The sequence below is a fragment of the Arachis stenosperma genome, chromosome 3, assembly GCF_014773155.1.
Source record: "Arachis stenosperma cultivar V10309 chromosome 3, arast.V10309.gnm1.PFL2, whole genome shotgun sequence".
Lineage (NCBI taxonomy): Eukaryota > Viridiplantae > Streptophyta > Magnoliopsida > Fabales > Fabaceae > Arachis > Arachis stenosperma.
The window spans coordinates 153940891-153961973 of record NC_080379.1 but is presented as its reverse complement, the minus strand read 5'-3'; the positions used below and the strand labels follow the sequence as shown (position 1 = coordinate 153961973).

At 33.8% G+C, this 21083-nt stretch overlaps 2 protein-coding genes across 2 annotated transcripts; one reads left to right on the top strand and one right to left on the bottom strand.

Moving 5' to 3' along the window:
* The first annotated feature begins 7218 nt into the window (after positions 1–7218).
* LOC130967777 (L-galactose dehydrogenase) lies at positions 7219–9887 on the top strand. The gene is made up of 5 exons (XM_057892782.1): positions 7219–7470; positions 7603–7831; positions 7974–8273; positions 8745–8873; positions 9387–9887. Exons 1-5 carry the CDS (start codon positions 7310–7312, stop codon positions 9516–9518), a joined length of 951 nt encoding a protein of 316 aa, XP_057748765.1. The 5' UTR covers positions 7219–7309; the 3' UTR covers positions 9519–9887.
* On the bottom strand, positions 9879–17601 carry LOC130967776 (probable protein S-acyltransferase 23). Its single transcript, XM_057892781.1, has 13 exons — positions 17075–17601; positions 16599–16739; positions 15906–16018; positions 15495–15574; positions 14188–14351; positions 13349–13481; positions 13113–13212; positions 12173–12224; positions 11862–11939; positions 11668–11766; positions 10881–10959; positions 10636–10784; positions 9879–10355 (listed from the first exon to the last, which is right to left on the bottom strand). Exons 1-13 carry the CDS (start codon positions 17309–17311, stop codon positions 10164–10166), a joined length of 1617 nt encoding a protein of 538 aa, XP_057748764.1. The 5' UTR covers positions 17312–17601; the 3' UTR covers positions 9879–10163.
* Positions 17602–21083: the final 3482 nt, after the last annotated feature.

The window sequence follows — 21083 nt, the reverse complement described above, 5'->3', positions numbered from 1 at the left end:
GCGCACGCGTACCGTGCGCGCACGCGTCGATGATCGCACATGACCTCATTAAGGCAGCACGTGCCTGGCGATTTTAGGAAGGTTTCAGCAGCCAACTTTGGCGCCAAAAATGCATATAAGAGCCAAGGATTGAAGGGGATTGATAGACATTCACACATTCACATCCATAGACTAATTCTAGATCATTAGATAGATATTTTTAGTTAGTTACATTTGTAGAGAGAGAAACTCCAACTTCTCTCTAGGATTCATCCTCATTTTCTCAATTCTCAACCATTCCTTGGTGAGATCTATTGCCACTCTCAATTTACTTTGTTCATGTTGTAGATCATCTTCTCCAATCTCAATTAGTGTTTGTAATTGTTCAATTCTTGTAGATCTTAGAATTAGCTTTGTTGTTTTGGATTCTATTGATTCATTAAAGATCTCATTTTCATTGTTGTTCATTGTTGATTGTTGTTAATCTCTTGAGTTGAATTGCTTTAGTTCTAAATCTCTTCTCAATTTTACCATGTATTTCATTCTTGCTCTCCAAATGTTTGAGAAAATGCCAACTTTAGAAATGGAGTAGTATTCCCTCACTTGGCCTAGTGGTTGAGTCATTGGAGACACTTGAATAATGGATGTCAATTGTTGATTAAGAATTGAGGATTGCTAATTGACTTAGAGTGCACTAAAGCTAGACTTCCCTAGGGTAAGACTAGGACTTGTGACTTGAGTTAATTACTTTTACTTGACTTTCCTCTATAATTAGGGGTTAACTAAGTGAAGCAACACTCCTTTGTTATCACAATTGAAGGAAGCTATAGTGATGGGACTTCCAATGTTCAACCTTGGCCAAGGCTTTTAATATTGATTGATTGTTGTTTTCTTTTATTCACACTTTTATGCCACACTCTTCAAACCACAAAAAGACCACTTAACCAATACATGCATCCTTGTAGCATTCCTAGGGAAGAACGACTCGGGACTAATACTCTCGATTATAGATTGTAGATTTGTTTGATGATGGATTTTGCGTCGGTTTAGACTATACTACGATTGACTACTTAATAATTTCTATACCGGCAAAAATCCATTCGTCACTACCTAAAGAATTTACATTAAGGACAGATTCAAGTTACCTAACAGGTTTTATACGATATAATTTAAAAGTTGATTATAATCATGGACGATTGGTAAGATGGCAATTATTTTTGTTACAATATCCAATAAAAATTGAATATATTAAGGGTGCAAAAATGTTATTGCAGATACATTAACAAGAGAATGGAGTTCGTCTACAACGCATTATATCAAGAAATTCAAAAATACGAATAAGAACTCGAAAAATGCAAGCATTGTCAGCAAATAAGGATACAGATCCAATCCCTCAAGAAGGCCATCGAAGCAATGAAATCAACACAACAACCAAAACCATCAGAGTTCAACCAGCTAAGCGTGGTGGACAAATCAGGTGAAGAAAAAATTCCAGAAAATAAAACAATTGCTGAAATTATCAAAAAATCCACCCAAGATAAAAAATATTATGTAATTTATAATGGCCCCATGAAAGGAGTATATGATGCCTGGGAAAAAGCAGCACCATTTACACATCAATCAAGGATAATTCATAAAGGAGGGTTTTTAACACTGGAAGAAGCAAAAGAATCCTTCAGGAAATATGAAGCTCTTCATCCAGAGCAAACCCTAAAAAGAGCAGATAAAGCTCCAATTCAAACCCAGAGAACAGGGATAATAAGAAACATTCCTACAAGGGCTGAAATCAAGGAAAAGAAAAGGGTCTGTAGATCAAAACTCAGAGAAACCCTTAACATAGTCCTAAATTGGACTGAAGAAAAAAGGGCAATCTTGGGATATTATCCTATTGCCAAAGAACAGCTAACAAAGCTGGTTATATTTCCAGATGCTTCCCCATCCGACACCTATCAGTTTTTCCAGTATGGATTAATTGATACAATTTTAATTTTTAATGATTTAAAAATTATTAGTGAGTTTCCTACAGGATTCGTTGATGCAGTAAAGAGATTTAAAAATATGATTGACAACGTAAATCCAAGGGATATATCCCTAAAATTTACAAATAGTCAACCTATTTTTAATGAAGAAGAAGAATGCTTGGTTCCAGCACATCAAGTAATCTTCATGTCCGTCTTCCCAGGAAATTTTCAACCAATTGATCAAGTTCAAGATTTAACAATCTACAGTCATGAAGGAATACTAGCCAGCACACTAGCAAGGGTCTTTGAAAGAACTCAAAAGATAACAAGGAAATCTCATACAAGAATCAATTATAAAAGCAGAAATACTTTACTTGTGTCTAGTAAAAGAAATGAAATTGAAGAAAGAGAGATGAGACTCTTAGTGGAATTTGAATCAGCATTCTACAACTTATCTCGACTCTTAGAAAAGCTCCCCGAAGGGATAAAGAGGAATCTCTGCTATTTGATAAAAGACAGAGAAGACCACAAGTGCCAGCTATGTGTCTCAGAGTTATCTGAAGAAAGCAATACTGAAACGGAATCAACCCACATGATAAAGGAAGAAGACAACGCATCTGAAGGTCACATAATGAAAGAGGAGGACAGCACATTTGAAGCATCTCTCAACATTATTGCATAGTGACGTAAGCGCTTAGGTCATAGAGCACCAACAATATAGCTGGTGCAAGATAATAAACAATGACGTAAGCAATGACGTCATAAGAAGGGTAAGGATGGGAATTGTCCATCAGACCCAACCATTATAAATAGGTTGCTTAGACAATTGTAAAAGGCATCAAATCATAGAAAGCAGGAGGCTAAGAGTACTCATATGCTAGGAGAGTAAGGAGGAAGCTGCCGAGGCGATTCTATAGTTTGAAGAAGAATTCCCTTAGGAAAAAACCAATTCTAAACTCCCCTCTGGAGTTAGTATCTACAATCTCCCCTCTGGAGATAAAAACATCTTATGTAAAATATTCTAAATAAAAGAAGTTTTTCTCCAGAAAGGTACGCCTTTAACCTAATCTCTTAGTTATGAATTATTTAGAAAGTTTAGAATTAACGGAAGAATCTGACTATTATAAATTATCTGCATTATTAGATAATGAAAAACAGGCTGTTCTAAAAATAGAATTAAATCTCAAATCAAATGAAAATTTTAATAAACAAAATCTTTTAAAAGAAGTTTTTAATAGAAAAAATATAATATACTATGGAAAAATTCAACTTGAAGCCCCTATAAAGATAAAATCTGCCAATGGAGAACTTGAAATAGCTTTGATAAATGATGAAGAATTGAGTAAACAGATTGAGAAAATTAAGGATCAACAAAAAAGATCTAAAATTGGATGGATCCATATTAGTACTATACAAGTCTTAATCAAATCTACATATATGAAAGGAATTAATTCACTAATAAGCTTAGCAATCTGTGACAAAAGAATTACTGATGACCCAATAGATCAAATAATTGGAATTGTTCATGGAAACTTGGCAAACGTAAATGTTAAATTCAATGCCCATCTTGGATATGTTATACCTTTGTCAACTGAAAACCTTGGAAGATCTATAAGTTTGGCTTATAAATTTCACAGAAAGAATCTAATGGAACAAGATGATGAACCATTTTCAATTACATATGCAATAAATTATGCTTTAACAAATAGCCATCATAGTATAATATTTAAAAACAGAGAAAGAATTTATGTTGATGAATTATTTCAGAAAATTGTAAAGACAGAAATACCAAAATATAAAGCTATTGAAAACCCAGTTCTTTTACTAAAAGAACCATCAGGAAAATTAGTTTCATCGAATTTTCAAATAAGAGAATCCAAAATTAATAGCCCTTTAAGTTTATCCAAGTTAAAGACTAAAGAAGAAAATTCTGAAATAAAAGAATTAACAAAAAAGGTCGAAAAATTAAATGAAACCCTAAACACTAAGTTATGACAATAAATAAAGAAAAATATATGTAACCTATCAAGACAAGAAACAAGAGCTCTTTGAAAGAGAAAATCGGTTGAATTATTTACAGTTTTCTGAAATAAATCAAAGAGCATTTAAAGCTCTAAAAATAATCTATGACAAATTGAAAGGAGAAGTTGAAGAGTTAGAAAAAATAATAGAATCTCTAGAAAATAGTGATGAATCGATGATAGAATTTGCAGAAATTCTAAGATAAATAATGAAGTTTACAAAGATTGAAAGACCAGAAAACAAAATAAAAAGAAAAAGGGCGAAAAAATTAAAAAGTAAAATAAAGGAGTATAAAAGGGAATTAAATAATCTTCAGTTCGAAATTAATGACCTTATAATAAAAATGATAGAAATAAGAACAAATATAAACAAGTTGGAGCTAAACTTAAAAAATTTATAAATGCCTGCAAAACCATATTATGATTTAAAAGAATTAAAGCTGTTGAAAGAAAAAATGGAAAATGAAGTTGAAAAATTAAAAAGATATTTAGAAACAACAGAAAGTGTAGAAATAAAAGAAGTTTTTGAGGATTTGAAAAATTATATTAAAGAAAAGGACAAACAGATAAAAGATTTTATATACAATAATCTATGCAAAAAAGAATATTATAAACTAAAACAAGATTGAAAAACTATAAAAATGAAATCAGAATTAGTAATAATAGAAATGGTCAATACTTTTGATTATGAAACTACAAATTATAAAGTGCCACCAACCAAATCCATACAAGTTATAAAAGTAAAATACGAAGAGTTAATAGAAATTACATTTAAAAAATTTGGTATCAGAGCCAAGTTAACGATTAAGGGTAATACTTTCTCTTTAAGCAACACTTTTAGTGATACGCTTTTAAAATCAACAAATAACCATAAAAAACAAAAATCTTTACAAATGCATCTTTACACTAGATGCCCCCGTCAAAAATTATATTTGCAAATCTTTTTTGAGTTGCTTCTTGCATACAATGTTCTTTTATTTCCTCTCTTATTGCAGAGGTTGCTCCACCAAAATTATTTTCAATTGTTCCTCTATTTATTTCTCTTATAAATCTTCCCATTATAAATTCATTAGCAGGATTTCAGAAAACTGTAAATAATTCAACCGATTTTCTCTTTCAAAGAACTCTTGTTTCTTGTCTTGATAGGTTACATATATTTTTTCTTTATTTATTGTCATAACTTAGTGTTTAGGGTTTCATTTAATTTTTCGACTTTTTTTGTTAATTCTTTTATTTCAGAATTTTCTTCTTTAGTCTTTAACTTTGATAAACTTAAAGGGTTATTAATTTTGGATTCTCTAAAGAGAAACATCCCTATTTCATAATCTACTATTTAATACTTCAATTTTATGAGTTATTATTGCCTCCAATAACATATTTTTAATGCAATTAATTATTACTAGAGTACCACATACTTAAGGGAATAGATCAGCATAGCATTTCTTTTCACTTCTGTTTTTAATTACTTTAAGGATCATATGGTATAAAATAGAATAATATGGTGGTCGGTGTTACGAATTCTTGATTGAGAGTTGAAAGCTATCCTATAAAGTATAGAGTGAGGGGCAAAAAGAGTTATTATTGTTCCTGTGACTGAGTCCAGTTTTTGACAAGCTGGTTTGCACATATTTAGTTGTGCTGGAACAACTCACCCCACAGTAACAATTCTATTTTCTTATTTATTATTTGCAATGCACAAGAAAGGATATTAACCACGTAGTCAACGCTCTGTTCATCATGACAATTGCATTGCATGATATTAACGTATAATTCCACCATACATTTAGAATTACAAAGTTCTTTAATTTTTGTCCATTCTCGGAGTCACCAAAATACAAGTAAAAGAAAAGAAAAGAGTATCTCTTCTCACTCTAGATTTTTAGGCCGGTGTTAGCATGGAATATAAAAGTTAGATAAAAAGTTTTGTTTATAAAATTTATGCTTACTTTTATCCATCAAATTTATTCATAATCAGAGTGAAATTAATCAAAGTTGAAAGCATCTTAATCACTTAATTAATGATCTTGAGTTCAAGTAATAAAAAAAAACTGCTAAAAGACTTCTACCCTTTTGATGGGAGTTCAACTAATTAATAAGTCGGGTTTCTGATATTAAAACCTAAGTACCAATAGTTCAATCATGACAAAAAGAATTATTCCGCAAATTTTTTTTTTTCATTTTGACCAATCCTACTTTTAAACTTAAAAAAAAAGTTTTATTAACAAGTATAAGAACACTCTTTAAAGAATATAAAATTGAAATATTGATGTTGAAAAAAATATTTTCCCCTTTCTTATTTACGTTAAAGCACTTATGAACAAAATCTAAAAAAAGAAAAAAAAATACGGACAAAACAATTCCACAAAATTATGCACCAGTTCAATATTTTAGTCTTTAAGTAAATTTGCTATTGCACATAAGCTATAAAATAGACATTTTGTTAAGTTATTATGTTTATATATTGGATATATTTTGAACACAATATCTACATTTATTTCATCTGTTGTATCTAACTGTATTTTCATTAAAAAAAATTTTCAAATATGTTTATACACACTTAAATATTATCACATATCAGTATATTTAGCTTTATTCTTAACATGTATTTTTGAAATTTGTTTAAAAATAATATATATTATTATTTATTAAAATAAAAAATATTTTAAATATTTTATATAATTGAAAGAAAGTATTAATTTAATTATTTTATATTTTAATATTAAAAAAATCAAAATATTATTATAATTCATCTAAAAAATATTTTATATTTTATATGTAAATACTATTTGTATATTAAAATCAATCACTAAAATCAACTTTTAATATACTTATATAGTTTAATTTATTTTTTATATATTATTTATATTTTAATATATATTTTATACTAATAATTAATTTTAATAATTTATATATATTTCGTATTTTTATATTTTATTTATTAAATTTTAAAATTAATGTGTTCTGGGGTGTTCAGTATCCGTGTCACTGTCATGCACCATAGCACATGAGGTATAGCACAAATGGTAGATTTGTAATTTGATGCCCTTCTTACAGTTGCATTCGAATTTGAAATATGGGTTTTTTTGGACAGGGACTCGGGCCAACAGCGTAGCCCAGGTCCAGTCTGCATTGCCCAACAGTTACCTTCAAAACAAATAGAAGCACAAACTTTTCTGGGCCTTTAACGAGAAAAAACAAAAGAAGCAATTTCGAGGAACTGTGACTGAACGCTTTGAAATTGGCAGTTTCAGTTGGCGTCGGTTATTGCCCAGTTTCCTTTTTAATAACACACTCTTTCTTAGTTTCTTACCTATCTATCACACTCACTCACTCACTCACTCAATTGCGATGGAGCTGAGGCCGTTGGGAAACACTGGCCTCAATCTCAGCTGCGTTGGCTTCGGAGCTTCCCCTCTCGGCAATGTGTTCGGCGATGTTCCCGAGGAAGTTGCTATTGCTTCCGTTCGTCTCGCTTTTCAATCCGGCATCAATTTCTTCGACACTTCTCCGTATCCCTCTTTTCTCTCTCTCCTCTCTCCCCCAAATCTCAACCCTCTAATTTAGGGGAAAAAATTAATGTAAGAAAAAAGGGATAAACTTTGCGCTTTTTAATTATTATTATTATTTGGATGAATTTGAAGGTATTATGGAGGCACAGTGTCGGAAAAAGTGCTGGGCAAGGCCTTGAAAGCTCTTGGTGCTCCGAGAAATGAATATATTGTATCTACCAAGTGCGGACGATATAAGGAAGGATTTGATTTCAGTGCAGAAAGAGTTACTAGGAGCATTGAAGAGAGCTTGCAAAGATTGCAGCTTGACTATGTTGACATATTGCAATGCCATGATATTGAATTTGGGTCTTTGGATCAGGTAGGTTGTTTGATTACTCTTATGCTTCTAATTTGTTGGAAAACTATTTTTCTTTGTGCTTTTTGTGAGTTATGACTATGATTGAGGGTTGAGGGGTTTGATTCAGCAACAAGTAATTGTTTTGTCTTTCTTCTCAAGATAGATTGTGAATGAAACAATTCCCGCCCTTCAAAAGCTAAAGGAAGCAGGAAAAACTCGTTTCATTGGCATTACGGGACTTCCTTTGAGCATTTTTACTTATGTGCTTGATAGAGTCCCCCCTGGTTCTGTGGATGTAATACTGTCATATTGTCATTACTGTATCAATGATTCAACCTTGGAGGATTTGATACCCTACCTGAAGAGCAAAGGTGTTGGTATTATCAATGCTTCTCCGCTATCAATGGGGCTCCTCACCGAGAGTGGTCCTCCACAATGGCACCCAGCTTCACCTGAACTCAAGGTTTGATTATTTTCATGAGTATATGTATTGATTCTGTTGTGTGCTTCTATTGTCATTAAATCATTATTCAGTTCACATTAGGTTATGAAAAAGGGATCTTCAATTAGAGCTTATGAATTATGATCTTACCTGAAAACTTCCTTTTGGCAAGCGTCCAGTTTGATTTCGTAACTATCGGTACATGTGTGTGTATTTAGATGGGATGGAGGGAGATAGAATATAGAACTTAATCTTGTCAGCCTAATGATTTTTTCCCTATATGACCTTTTTATAGGATGATAATGCCTTTTCACGTTTGACAGAATAGGGAATTTATCTTTATTAGTCTGATCATCCAAGTACTGTCCTAGTAACTCTTCTCAAACTTCTTTGAGCTATATCTCTTCTGAATCTCTGACTTTTGCTTACAATCTTGTACATCTGTTGCCACACCTAAATTGCTTCTATGGCTTCTACCTTGGAACTTTGCAGTCTGCATGTCAAGCTGCTGCTGCCTGTTGTAAAAAGAAGGGAAAAAACATTTCAAAGTTAGCGATGCAATATAGCTTGTTAAATAAAGACATCACAACAGTGCTTGTTGGCATCAAGTCTGTGGAACAGGTTCTGCTTAATAATCTTCCTGAATTCTCATATTTCATTGTATATACCAATATCATGAATGCATATGTACCGTCAATATAATGCATGAAACTTGCTGTTTGGATCTTTTAAGGCTTGTTCAAGAAAAATGGGTGCCTCTATTCGATTTGGATCATCTGTAAAATATGCAAATATGAACTGACCTGCACACTTAGATGAACATGTTCAAAATTTGATACTTGGTTCAGGGAATTTTCTGTGAACTGTTATTTGTGGATAGATAGTATCCTGGATTTACTTCATCATGCTGTATCAGTAAAATTTGGCTTCTGCTTTAATGATGATGAAGAAAGCTAATAACCAGAAGCTTATGAGTAGTTGAAAAAACAGTAATTCCTTCCTCCAGTGCTGCAACTCGATATTTTTGCGTGCTCATTTTACATGTTAAATGAGCTTAGAATACAATTTATCATGTCAATGAGAACTAGGAACTTTTGTTAACCTGTTCTAACCGGTATAAATCAAACTAATCAGGTGGAACAAAATGTTGCTGCCGCAACAGAACTTGCAACCTCTGGGATTGATCAAGAAGCTCTGTCAGAGGTTGAAACCATTCTATACCATGTTAAAAATCAGACATGGCCTAGTGGGATCCAGAAGAACTGATGTTTTCTCTGACTGACTGGCATTGCCATGAAGAATCCTGCAGTATGCACATTCTCGTTGTTGGGAATGGTCCCTTACCGCTTTTCAGTAAGAGAAATATCTCAGGTAAAGGTCCACCATCTAAATTATTTGTCATTTATCGTCTAAGTTTCCAAAGCTCTTGATGCTAATGATCAATTACTGGAGAATTATTCCCCATAGGAACCAGTATATGTGTGCCTTCTCGTAGCTTGTAATTTTTCCTTGCAAGATTATCTTAAACTTTCTAGGTTTTATTTTTTTTTGTCTTTGCACTTCAATTCAAGACAATTATCTGTGTTAATAACAAGAAGTTAAATTTCAGTAATAACCTTGAGTCAATTTAATCAATGATTCTATGATTTCATTCAAACAGTAAACAGTTACAAGACCGGCACACCGGTGAATTCAGTGTAGAACCGTAAATCTTATACAATAACGTAAATGAGACATGAAACCACGGTTTGCATTTTCTCAAGACCAAAACAGAAACATGGTTTATCCCTTTTATGCTTTGCAATCAAATGTACACGTATATCATCCAATGAACAATTTACCCTGCAAATGGACTCTATCTACATATCTACCCATTAAAACTACGGAAATAATATAACAAAGGATGCTCCACTAAGGAGCAGCAATCTGCTGTAACGGACGCCAAGCAATATCATCATCATTTGTGTGGCCTACAAAAACAAAGTCGACACAATTCTTCCAACAGCCGTGGTTATATGGGTTTCTGAACCGTCCATCAGGACCGCGAAGATACTCATAACGCTTCAAATTTGCTATTTCATTTGTCGTCACATTTCGGGCTATCTGCAATATTAGAAATTTATGAACATGAAAAGACATTCATCAACTTGAAAACAATATCTGCGCATGCGTGTGTGATGCCTATATGCAAATTATGTGCATTTCATCAAAGCCTTATTTGATAATCATGAAATATGCCCCTTAACTATATTCCCCAAAAGAATCAAATAAATGAATGAATAGAAAAATGACAAGATACATTGGTTTCCCCACAAATCTCATTTTCTATATGATTACTGATAAAAGACGACAAAAAAATAGAGAGTATAGCTTATGCAATCACCATGGAAGCCTGTGTTATCGTCAAACTTGTAGCGGCAAGTAAAATAACAACATCAATCACCAAAAATATGATGACGCCTGGATGGTTAACTAACACATGATGCATCCATGTTTCGTCTGCTGAAAATGCTGGTATAGATGTCCAAATTCCTGTCATGGAAACAATTCCGTTATCTAGTTCAAGTGCAATGATAAATTACAGAACTTCAACGTGTAGGACAGTGCAAAAGGGATCTTCAAACGTACTCTGAATTGCAATGGCACCAGAAAGTAAAGAAGTCAACGTTCCCATGCAGATGAAAATAAAGAAATCCCTCTTATTACTCTGCAAGATGTATACAATATTAAGTCTTGCATGGCTAGTACCAAATTTAAATATTTTTAAAATAAAACAAAATTAAGGAAAAAGAAAAAAGCAGCTCAGGACTATATAATATAAGAAAAAAAATAGTCGTTTACTTGATTGTGATATTTGAAGATATATTACAAGAATGTGATCTCTGAAATGGGAGTGTAATTCAACACCATACAGTTAGAATGCTGACAAATACAAAGGAGGAGCGAGGCCCATGTTGCAAACATGTGAAATGAAATCAACGACATTTTTCTACGTCCGAACACGAGTCCCACTATACCAGTAAACATCACATTTTTGTACCACAATTTTTCTTTTAAAAAAAAAAATAAAATAAAAAAAATAAAAAAACCACTCATGTACTTCGCTTTTAATTTTTCTATATACCACTAGAAACTTTGAAAAACAGAAAGCAGGGAAGGGAGAAAAACAAGAGGAACATCTCATTTCCAAATAAAATATGTAACAGTGTATACGTAAAAACATCAATACTTCATTTATCACCTTAAAGTAGGACCCCTCGCCGATACCTCCCAAAAAAAGAAAGTCCGGCATAAGAATGCACCTTTTTTGTTTTTGTAAGAGAGAGGCATTTAATCCATAAGAATGCACTTTTGTTCTACTGAGTAAGAATAACCAACCATAAAAAACAGAAAGGAAAAGAATGACACCTCTTACCTTTCCCACACAATTAGATATCCATGGACAATGATGATCAAACTGTTCCACACAACGCTTACATGTAGGGCAATGCTTGGATCGGATAGGCCTTATTATCTGGATACAATTTGATCAAACTGGATAAGTGATAACTTATTTTGAAATAAGGAAAAATAGACTTTAAATTCTCAAAAGCTGCCTATCGTGCAAACCTTGCAGGTAGGGCAAAGTTGAGACCAATTTCCTGCCCAAATAGAGGAACTATTCAGATCAATATTCAGCAATGGATCCTGCAGCAAGCATACAAATGTAACATTCAGAGATTTTACAGTGTAAAGAAAAACAGAAAATACATCTAAATCAAAAGGTAAATTAAAGCAAAATTATAGGAGTTGTAACAAGCATTGCACTCCCTGCAATGCACAGAAATCATGTTCAACAGATTACCATTGTTTTGGCTCGGGAACAACATTCACTAACAAGAAAAAGATTTTCACATGATAATCATGTAAGGTGTTCATACCTCTGCATTACCACCCAAGTCTCCCACCCGTTTGATGTAACCAGGATCCTTACTGCATAAAGTTGAAATTACATTAATGATGGTTAGACTAAATGTCACCTGCAGAAAATATTTCTGATATATCGGCATACAGACAGTAATATAGGCAGCAGAGAAAAATTATAAGAAAATTAATCCTACCTAATGGGACAACGCATAGTTGTTGTAGTAGTGTAGTTGTATCAGGATAGTTTAAATGATTTCTCTATGGTAATGGTATTAAACTACATCATTCACTGATCAAAGTAACAATCCCACTTAGTTGAAAATGTGTGGTTGTTTATGTTAGGGCAACTACTCAAATGAAGATGGCAAAAACATCTTTCCATGAAGATGCTTTGTTAAAAAATGTGATTTATTTATTTAGCCACACTTTAAACAAAGACAACACTTTTAGAACATATCAAAATCTAACTATACAATCCATCATCCAAGGATCAAAAGAAAATATTTTCATATGAAGATAATTATAAAGTCTTCATGGTAGTATCCACTTTATGTTAATGTGTGGTCATAAATAACTAACTGCAATCAGTGTATGACAAACATATGGCATGGATATGCACAGCAAATGGTGTCACTAATCCAATGTCACGAGAATAATCGGCATCAAAATGCCAGAAGATCCAAGGAGAGAATGTGAAATAGCCATCTGCTACTTATTTAAACATTAAATATATGAGGAAAAGCACCTCGGAAGTAGAGATCCTAGGTTAAATTCTAAGGCTATCGTACGACACTGGTAAAAGTTTAGCATATCTGCATCCTACAAAATTTCTTATTTTCACATTCATCACCTTTCAATATGGTTTACTACTCTTCTACATCTTATATCCTAAATGCATCTCACAAGGAAATCATATCTCACACAAAAGAAAGATTCCATGACAAAGAAAATTACCTACTACACCTATAAAACATAATCAGGGAACCAACTGCCAGAGAAAGAGCTGTCCACGCCCAAAGTCCAACAACAGCAGTAATCTTTTTAAGACCAGGAGCTGGCACAAATGTGAAAGATTCAGCAAGTCATCTTCATTGAAAAACAAGTAATATATTTGTGCATGTGTGTGTGTGTAATATATGTTTGTGCATTTGCGCCTCTGACACAGCAAAGTGGCACACAATTCAAAGTACCTGTAACAACCGAGTTGATGAAGAGAATCATACAAAAGACTATAACAAACAATAACAAGGGAGCATAACCAACTTCTGTCAACTTCCCCCCGCAAATTTTGTCTTGGTTGCTATGTGCCCGTAGTTGATTAGACTGCAAACAAAAGCAAATACATAGTCAGTTACAGGGCTTATACAATTATAATTGTACAAACAATGCAACAGGGCAGCGTTCCCATGTAATTTTCATAAGCATAATTTGCCAGTTCACACTATTGGCATTTCTCTAACTAATTTGGCAATTTCTGCCAGATGCAACCATCCCGCATCCAGCCAACTTCAGAAAGGATGAAAGAAAAATCCTAGACAATAGATAAATTTTCAACAATCCAATAGACATTCTTTTTTATTCTATAACACCTTAATACTGAGTTCCTTTCAGTTGGAAAGTAAAACAATATCAAACAAATTCATGATCAAGTGAAGATAAATCAATATCAAACAAATTCATGATCAAGTGAAGATTATTATTCAGGTTTCATATTAAAATCTTTTCTTTCGTTGATTTTACTACTTATGAATTCCCGCATTTTAAGATAGAGAAAAATTAAGGTAACAAAATTAGCTTTCAGTACTTTCATGTTTTAAAATATAAAATGGAAATTATCTGAACCAATTAGCAGACAAAATCATGGCAAGGCACCACTCTAGTTGGCATGCACATAAACCTATGTGTACATAGGCCTGTGATCCCCTGCACTCAGCAAAACTAAATTAAATTATTAATTACCACAGTTCTCATAGAGAATGTTCCCAAAGAAATTGCAAAACAATGGCCTCATCAATACAATGTTACGTACAAGGAAAAGAGCGACATGCCGATGACCTTTATCATGTGCAAGCTGCACTGGAGTGCTTCCAGCATTGTCCTTCACTGTTAGTTCTTCTTTGGTGCCTGCATGAACAAGCACAGCACACACCTCCGCGTATCCTCTTAATGCAGCCCAGTGCAATGGAGTGCAACCTATACCAGTTTCAACACGTATTAACTTATTTTAAAAGAAAAAAAAAAGAAACCTAAAATGCAAACAAAACAGAAGCTAAACCATATAACTAATGATCGGTTAAAAAAAACAACAAAGCCTTATCCCACTAGATGGAATTGGCCACATGGATCAAACAATTCCATTGCATCCTATCATGTATCATATTTGCAGTGAGATTGTTCACATAGAGATCTAGCTTGATCACCTCATACAAAGTCTTTTTAGGTCTTCCTCTGCTTGTAAACCCTAGTCCATCTTCCATCTAATCCACCATTCTCACTGGATGCTATACCAGTCTTCTCCATATATGTCCAAATCACATAAGGCGAAATTCCACCATCTTTTCAACAATAGGTCATACTACAAGTCTACAACTTTCTCGCTCATATCCTCATTTTTTATTATGTCCATATGCGCATGACCACTCATCCATCAACATATCCTCATTTCGGACGCACTAAACTTATATTCATGTTCACCCTTCGTCGTCCAACAATTTGTTCCATGCAACATAGTCAATCTAATGGCGGTGCGATAAAATTTACCTTTAAGTATTAAAGATACTTTTTGTCACATCTAAGCCTGAAGCATTGCGTCATTTTGACTAACTTGCTTGAATCCTATGATTCACATCATCTTCTATTTCTCCATTGTCCTGGATACCATAATCAATATATTTAAATCTCTTTTGGTATGATATTATCTCCAATCTAAACTTCTGAGTTAGTGTTTCTCCTTCCACCATTAAACTTGCACTCCATATACTCTATCTTAGGACGACTTATTCTCAGACCATGTTCCTCCAAAGCTTGTCTCCACAAAACCTTCTCATTTACTGGTGTTATAATTAATGATAAAAGTTCAAACTTGCATTATTATCATCACACATAAAGAACATAACAAAATATTCCCTCTGGTATCAATTAATTGTACACTTAGGAAACTACTATCCTAGGAAAGACTGTCTACTACACAATACCATAAAGGTCGATCTATCATAACAACTGCTGCCTTCATAGGTTTTATCTCATCTTGGCATCAAATAGAATGACACCAATATATAGCAATAGACAATTCAGGGTTTACACACGCATATAGCAATGAAATCCATCTTGGCATACCATCTTTATCTTGTCTCCTTTGACTAGCATCTCTGAAGAGAAGCAATCTTACTGTATCAACAAATCCCTTATATGCAGCCCTGGTCATAAAAATCAAGAATTTGATAAACACAGTGAAAAAATAATCAGCATCTTCAATGTAATTAGTTTTTTTTGAATTTGCAATCACTTAGAGTAGGCTTCAACAATATGACATATTACACTTACAAACCTAATCAAAACTCAGAAGAAGAAAGATCTCATTCCAACAAATTAATTAGTGCGACAGTAGAATTAGATAAGTAGTTTAATGAGTGTATTGAAATAAAAAACAAGATACTGATGGAAGAACTATAATGCTGACTACCAAGTATCTAACAAGCAATCTTTAAAAAACAAAAAATTATAGCAATCAAAAGCATTACGACATACCAATGAAGAGGACTCCTTCCATCATTATCAGGCACGTCAAAATCAGCATGGTACTTTACAACAATGTGGTTTAAGAACGCTGTTTGCCCATATTGTGCTGCAACATGAGCTACCTACACAACACAGTTAACTATCAAAATAACGCAATACCGGAAACATAGATTTAATTTTACACATTTTGAGGAAAAAAGTGATTGTTTACATAAATTTACATACAGCGATGTCAACCAGGTCTGATCACCCAGACACCCAATTCATATCAGTAGGCTGGATGCAGGGATTTGGTTAAACAGGTATGGATTGTTGATCATTGGTCTTATGCTCAGAGCTCTACCAAAACACGCACTAGTTACACTGTCTCAATAAATACCCTTGAGTAAAGTAAAATAAAAACCCTTCACCGTGCTTCTTTCACCCAATACATAATGCTTAAGATCTAAACTGGCCTCAACAATAATATATAGTTGAAATAATATTATCACTTTTAACACCAGGTGAAAAGTTCATATCCACATGGGTATTCCGTAGGGGACAAAATTGGGTACACAGGTATTACTAGGGTCTAATGATCTGAATATTGACAGCTTTTAGAAAACGGCTGCAGGTGAGTACAAGTCAAGTAACTAATTCAATTTGAATATGAATATGAATGTTAATTTAAAAAATAAATAAATTAAAACACAGAAAATATACCCGATATCCATTTATGTCTGTGGCTTCAACCCGAGCTCCATTCTCCAAGAGCACATCAGCAGATGGAATGGAACCCCAAACTGCCGCCCAATGCAATGCCGTTTGTTGATTGTGGTCAGCAGCATTGACATCAGCCCCGTGCTTCATAAACAAGCAAACACCCACCAAGTAAACTTAGACCTCATCCAACCCAAAATTAAAGCATTTCCAGTTATATTAACTTCACACATAGCCCAGACCCCACCCCCACCCCCATCCCCTTCTTTTTCTTTTCTCCTACAGAAAGTTCCACATAAAACCACCAATTGCCCAGAGTAAAAATCCAAACTTGAATGAGAAGGCGAAATCAGCTTATCTTTCCAAAAAATAGCCAACTTTGTTATCATAAGACCTAACCTAAGGCACAAAGAAAATATTATGAAAAAGAAACGAAATGCGATTATTCCCCAGGACACGAAATGGAATATCAGTAATACCTGAATGAGATAGTGGGCAATTTCATGGAAGTTGTTAAGGCAAGCCCATTGAAGAGCGTAATAGCCATTCCCATCGGGAACGGTAACGGAGGCACCGTCATGTTCGACGAAATTCCTCAATTTTTGTAAGTCACCGTAGGTGGAGGCAGTGTAGACGTCGGTAATGGGAGGCTGCTGGTAAGTTTCGTTGGGTTTGGAGTCCGACGATGTTACCACCTCGATCTCCGACGACGCCATTTGGGGTTTGGATTCGGGTTTTTGTCAGCTAAACCTAAACGATGCGGATTCCATTGGGATTGCGGGAAAAAAAATAGAAGAATTAGGGCTTGAAAGGGTCAAGATTGGAGTGCGAATCAAAATTGGAGGAATTGGAGTTGGAATTGACGATTTTGTTTTTTGGTTGTCTGAGAAATCAAAGGAGAGAGAATCTTGTCCTGTTGAGTTGGGTTAGGATGTTTCAGAAGCTTCTCCGCGCAATGACGGCTAGCCTCCCCCAATTTGCCAAAAACTTCCAAATTCAACTTCTTCCTTTTTTCTCTTTTTTCTCTTCTTTTCCTTTTGTATTTGTACCTAATAAATAATAATAATAATTAACAAATTCCTTTTGGTAAATATTCATGCACAATTCTTTTAATGTGAAATTAAATAATGACTAAAAATTATTAAATAATTTGATATAATTGACTTTATCATTTAAGAATTTTAAGTATTAATTTTATATAAAGTAAATTTCTATCAATATTTTTTTTAAGGTTAAATTATACAGTTGGTCCTATATTTTTAGTGAAATTGTAAATTGATCCCTATACTTTAAAAGTTTGTAATTAGTTCCTAAAAAGAATTAAAATTTGTAATTTAGTCCCCACCATTCAAAAAGTGTTTGTTTTAATAGAATATTCTCAGCATATTCTCTATTTTAAACATGTGAGCTGCACATGTTTGCAATAGGGACCAATTTGCAACTTTAGTGAAAGTATGGAGACCAACCGTGTAATTTAACCATTTGAAAATGACCAAAAACTTCCTAGGCTATCTGAATTCACCCCACCCCTCCCCAGCTCTCTCACTCTCACTTTCTCACTTTCCAAAATAGCACCCCAACCCCAACGCTCTCTGTCTCTCATCTCGACTCACCATCGTCGTGCCTTTCGCCTCCGTCACCGCGCCGGATTCACTAATAAATTGAGTTGCTATTTTTGTGTGATTTGTTGCTATTTTCTTTCTTAGACATTGAATTGTTTGCCTTGAGCATGCTTGAAATTGAAATTGTTCTCTTCCATTTATCGTCGGTGTTCAGTATTAGGATTAGAAGAAAAGAAAAAGTTGTCGGACGAGAGAGGTGAAATGGAGGAAGGAGGCGAGACCCGACTCGTGAGCACAAATGCGTGGATCAGGCGTAGCGATGGTGCACCGAAGTGAGAGATAGAGAGCGGTGGGGTTGGGGTGTCGTTTTAGAAAGTGAGAGAGTTGGGAAAGGACGGGGTAAGTTCAGATAGCGTAGAGAGTTTTTGGTCTTTTCAAATGGTTAAATTACATAGTTGGTCTCCATACTTTAACTAAAATTGCAAATTGGTCCCTATTGTTAAATATGTGCAGCTCACATGTTTAAAATAGAGAATATTCTGAGAATATTCTATTAAATCAAACATTTTTTGAACGGCAGAGACTAAATTGCAAATTTTAATTCTCTTTAGAGACCCAATTATAAACTTTTAAAGTGTAGAGACTAATTTGTAATTTCACTGAAAATGTAGAGACTAACTATGTAATTTAACCTTTTTTAAATAGAACTCCAAAAAATACGTGAAGATTTGAGGATCTTTTAAATAAATAATTTAATTATTTAATTTACTGAAATAGATAATTTGTAAATTTTTATAAATTTGGATTTTTTTATTTTGATTACACGATGAACGAATTGAGATTGAGCATATTTCAATTACCGTCATGAATTCCATACTCTTATATTTTTGTAGGTGTATCATTAACCATCATCAAAATAATTACAAAATATATTTTTTTGAAAAAGTTACTAATTAAATTTTGATCCCTCAAATTATTGATTTTTTAATTTTTCTTTTCTTTTCCTTTCATTTTCAGATTAGAAGCATTCAGAGAAGAGAAGGTCTCTTAGGTTTTCATCCAATTTCAATTTCTACCTTTCTCTCTTCCTCTTCCTCTTCCTCTGCTGCAAATCTCAATAGCATATCCTCGCCGCTGCAACACGCCGCAAACTACGCCTGCCGCCGCGCAAGACGCTGCCTCAACGCTTGGAGGTTAGTTAATCATTATGCCTTTTCAATTCATGGATCCATTTTCTTCCTCTCCCTCTATCGTCTCTCTCGTCCGCTCATCTTGGCAGCGCAATAAGTCTTATATGATTTTGGTTTAATTAAATAAGAAATTGATGTTCAAATTAACTTAGTTGTAGTATATCGTTCTCGTTCTTGATTAGGTTTCTGCTGCTATGCTTCTTTTATTCGTGCTCTTTATTGCTTATTTCTTCCTAGGTATTTCATGGAAGTTCTATTTCGGTTCATTTCTTGTGATGTGCTGTTATCAAATTACCGAATTTAGGGATTTTCTCTTCTTGATTTTGGTTTTGGTTCCATCGAATTCTGATTTTGGTCCACTCCCTACGATTGTTAATTTTGTGATTGTGCCACTACTTGATTGTTAATTTTGGTTTTGGTTCCATGGAATTTTAATTTTCTTACTGATGCAGAGGTACACAAAGTGGAACAATGACATTGCCCTCTGTGCACCAGAGATGGGTATCAATTTCTTTCACTTCTCTATTTCTTTCACTTCTCTACTTTCTTTGTGCACATTATTACCTCATTACTTCTTTGTGCCATCTCCTGCATTGGCCTCATTGTGTCAACATTTGGTGATCATCTAAATGAAGAACTACCAGCATGCCTTCCTGTACTTGTTGAACGAATGGGAAATGAGATAACTCGTCGTACAGCTGTCAAGGCATTTGTTGTCATTGCTGCTTCTCCACTTCGGATGGATCTGTCGTGTTCTAGAGCATGTAATAGCAGAGTTGGCTGCATTTCTACGGAAAGCTAATCGAACACTAAGGCAAGCAACCTTAGGAACCTTAAATTCACTTATAGTTGCATATGGTGATAAGATTGGTTCTTCTGCATATGAAGTTATTATTGTAGAACTCTCGGGACTAATTAGTGATTCTGATTTACATATGACAGCTCTTGACCTTAAACTCTGCTGCACGTTAATAAGTGACAAGAGGTCCAGTCCTAGTGTTGGTCTGGCTGTCAGAAACAAATTTCTTCCTCAAGCTCTGACATTAATTAAAAGCTCATTGCTGCAGGGGCAAGCCCTTTTGGCTTTACAAAATTTTTTTGCTGCTTTAGTCTATTCTGCAAACACTATTTCTGCTAATGTAAAGATTTATGATTTGTTGATTGGATGAAAATATTTGAAGCTTGCATTGAAATTAATCGAAACCTAGATTGGAAGCCTCTTTCTCTCTCTTTTTTTTTTTTTTTGAGAAGTGGGGTTAGAATCATCTTTTCCTTCTTCTCTTTGTCTTACTTCTTTTAGAAACTTATCAGAGTGCACAATATATTTCATTACCAATGAGATTGATTAATTTGATTTTTTCCTTCGTTATTGCCTTGTGTTTGAAGGACACTTGTTTTGTCGAGATTTTTCTCCTTGTCGTCATCTTTTTCTTGCTTTCCCAAAAAAGTTACAAGCCTCCTAAACGACCCTTAACAAACAAGGTTTGTTCAACCGTACCCTGTGGTGTATTTTTTTTTTTACACTATGAAATATCTAAGTTTATTGTTGTTTTTGAAAGCCATACTCAAATTATTCTTTGCATGAATAATAATGAGCTTTTAAGCTGAATCTCTATGCTTATTGTTTTGCTGTTTGTTCTAGAGCAAGTAAATCTGAGAATAATCATGTTTTGGTATTTTGACTCTCTTTGAAAAGTTGCTTAATATCTCCAGGAAATTGATGAGTTATGTTATAA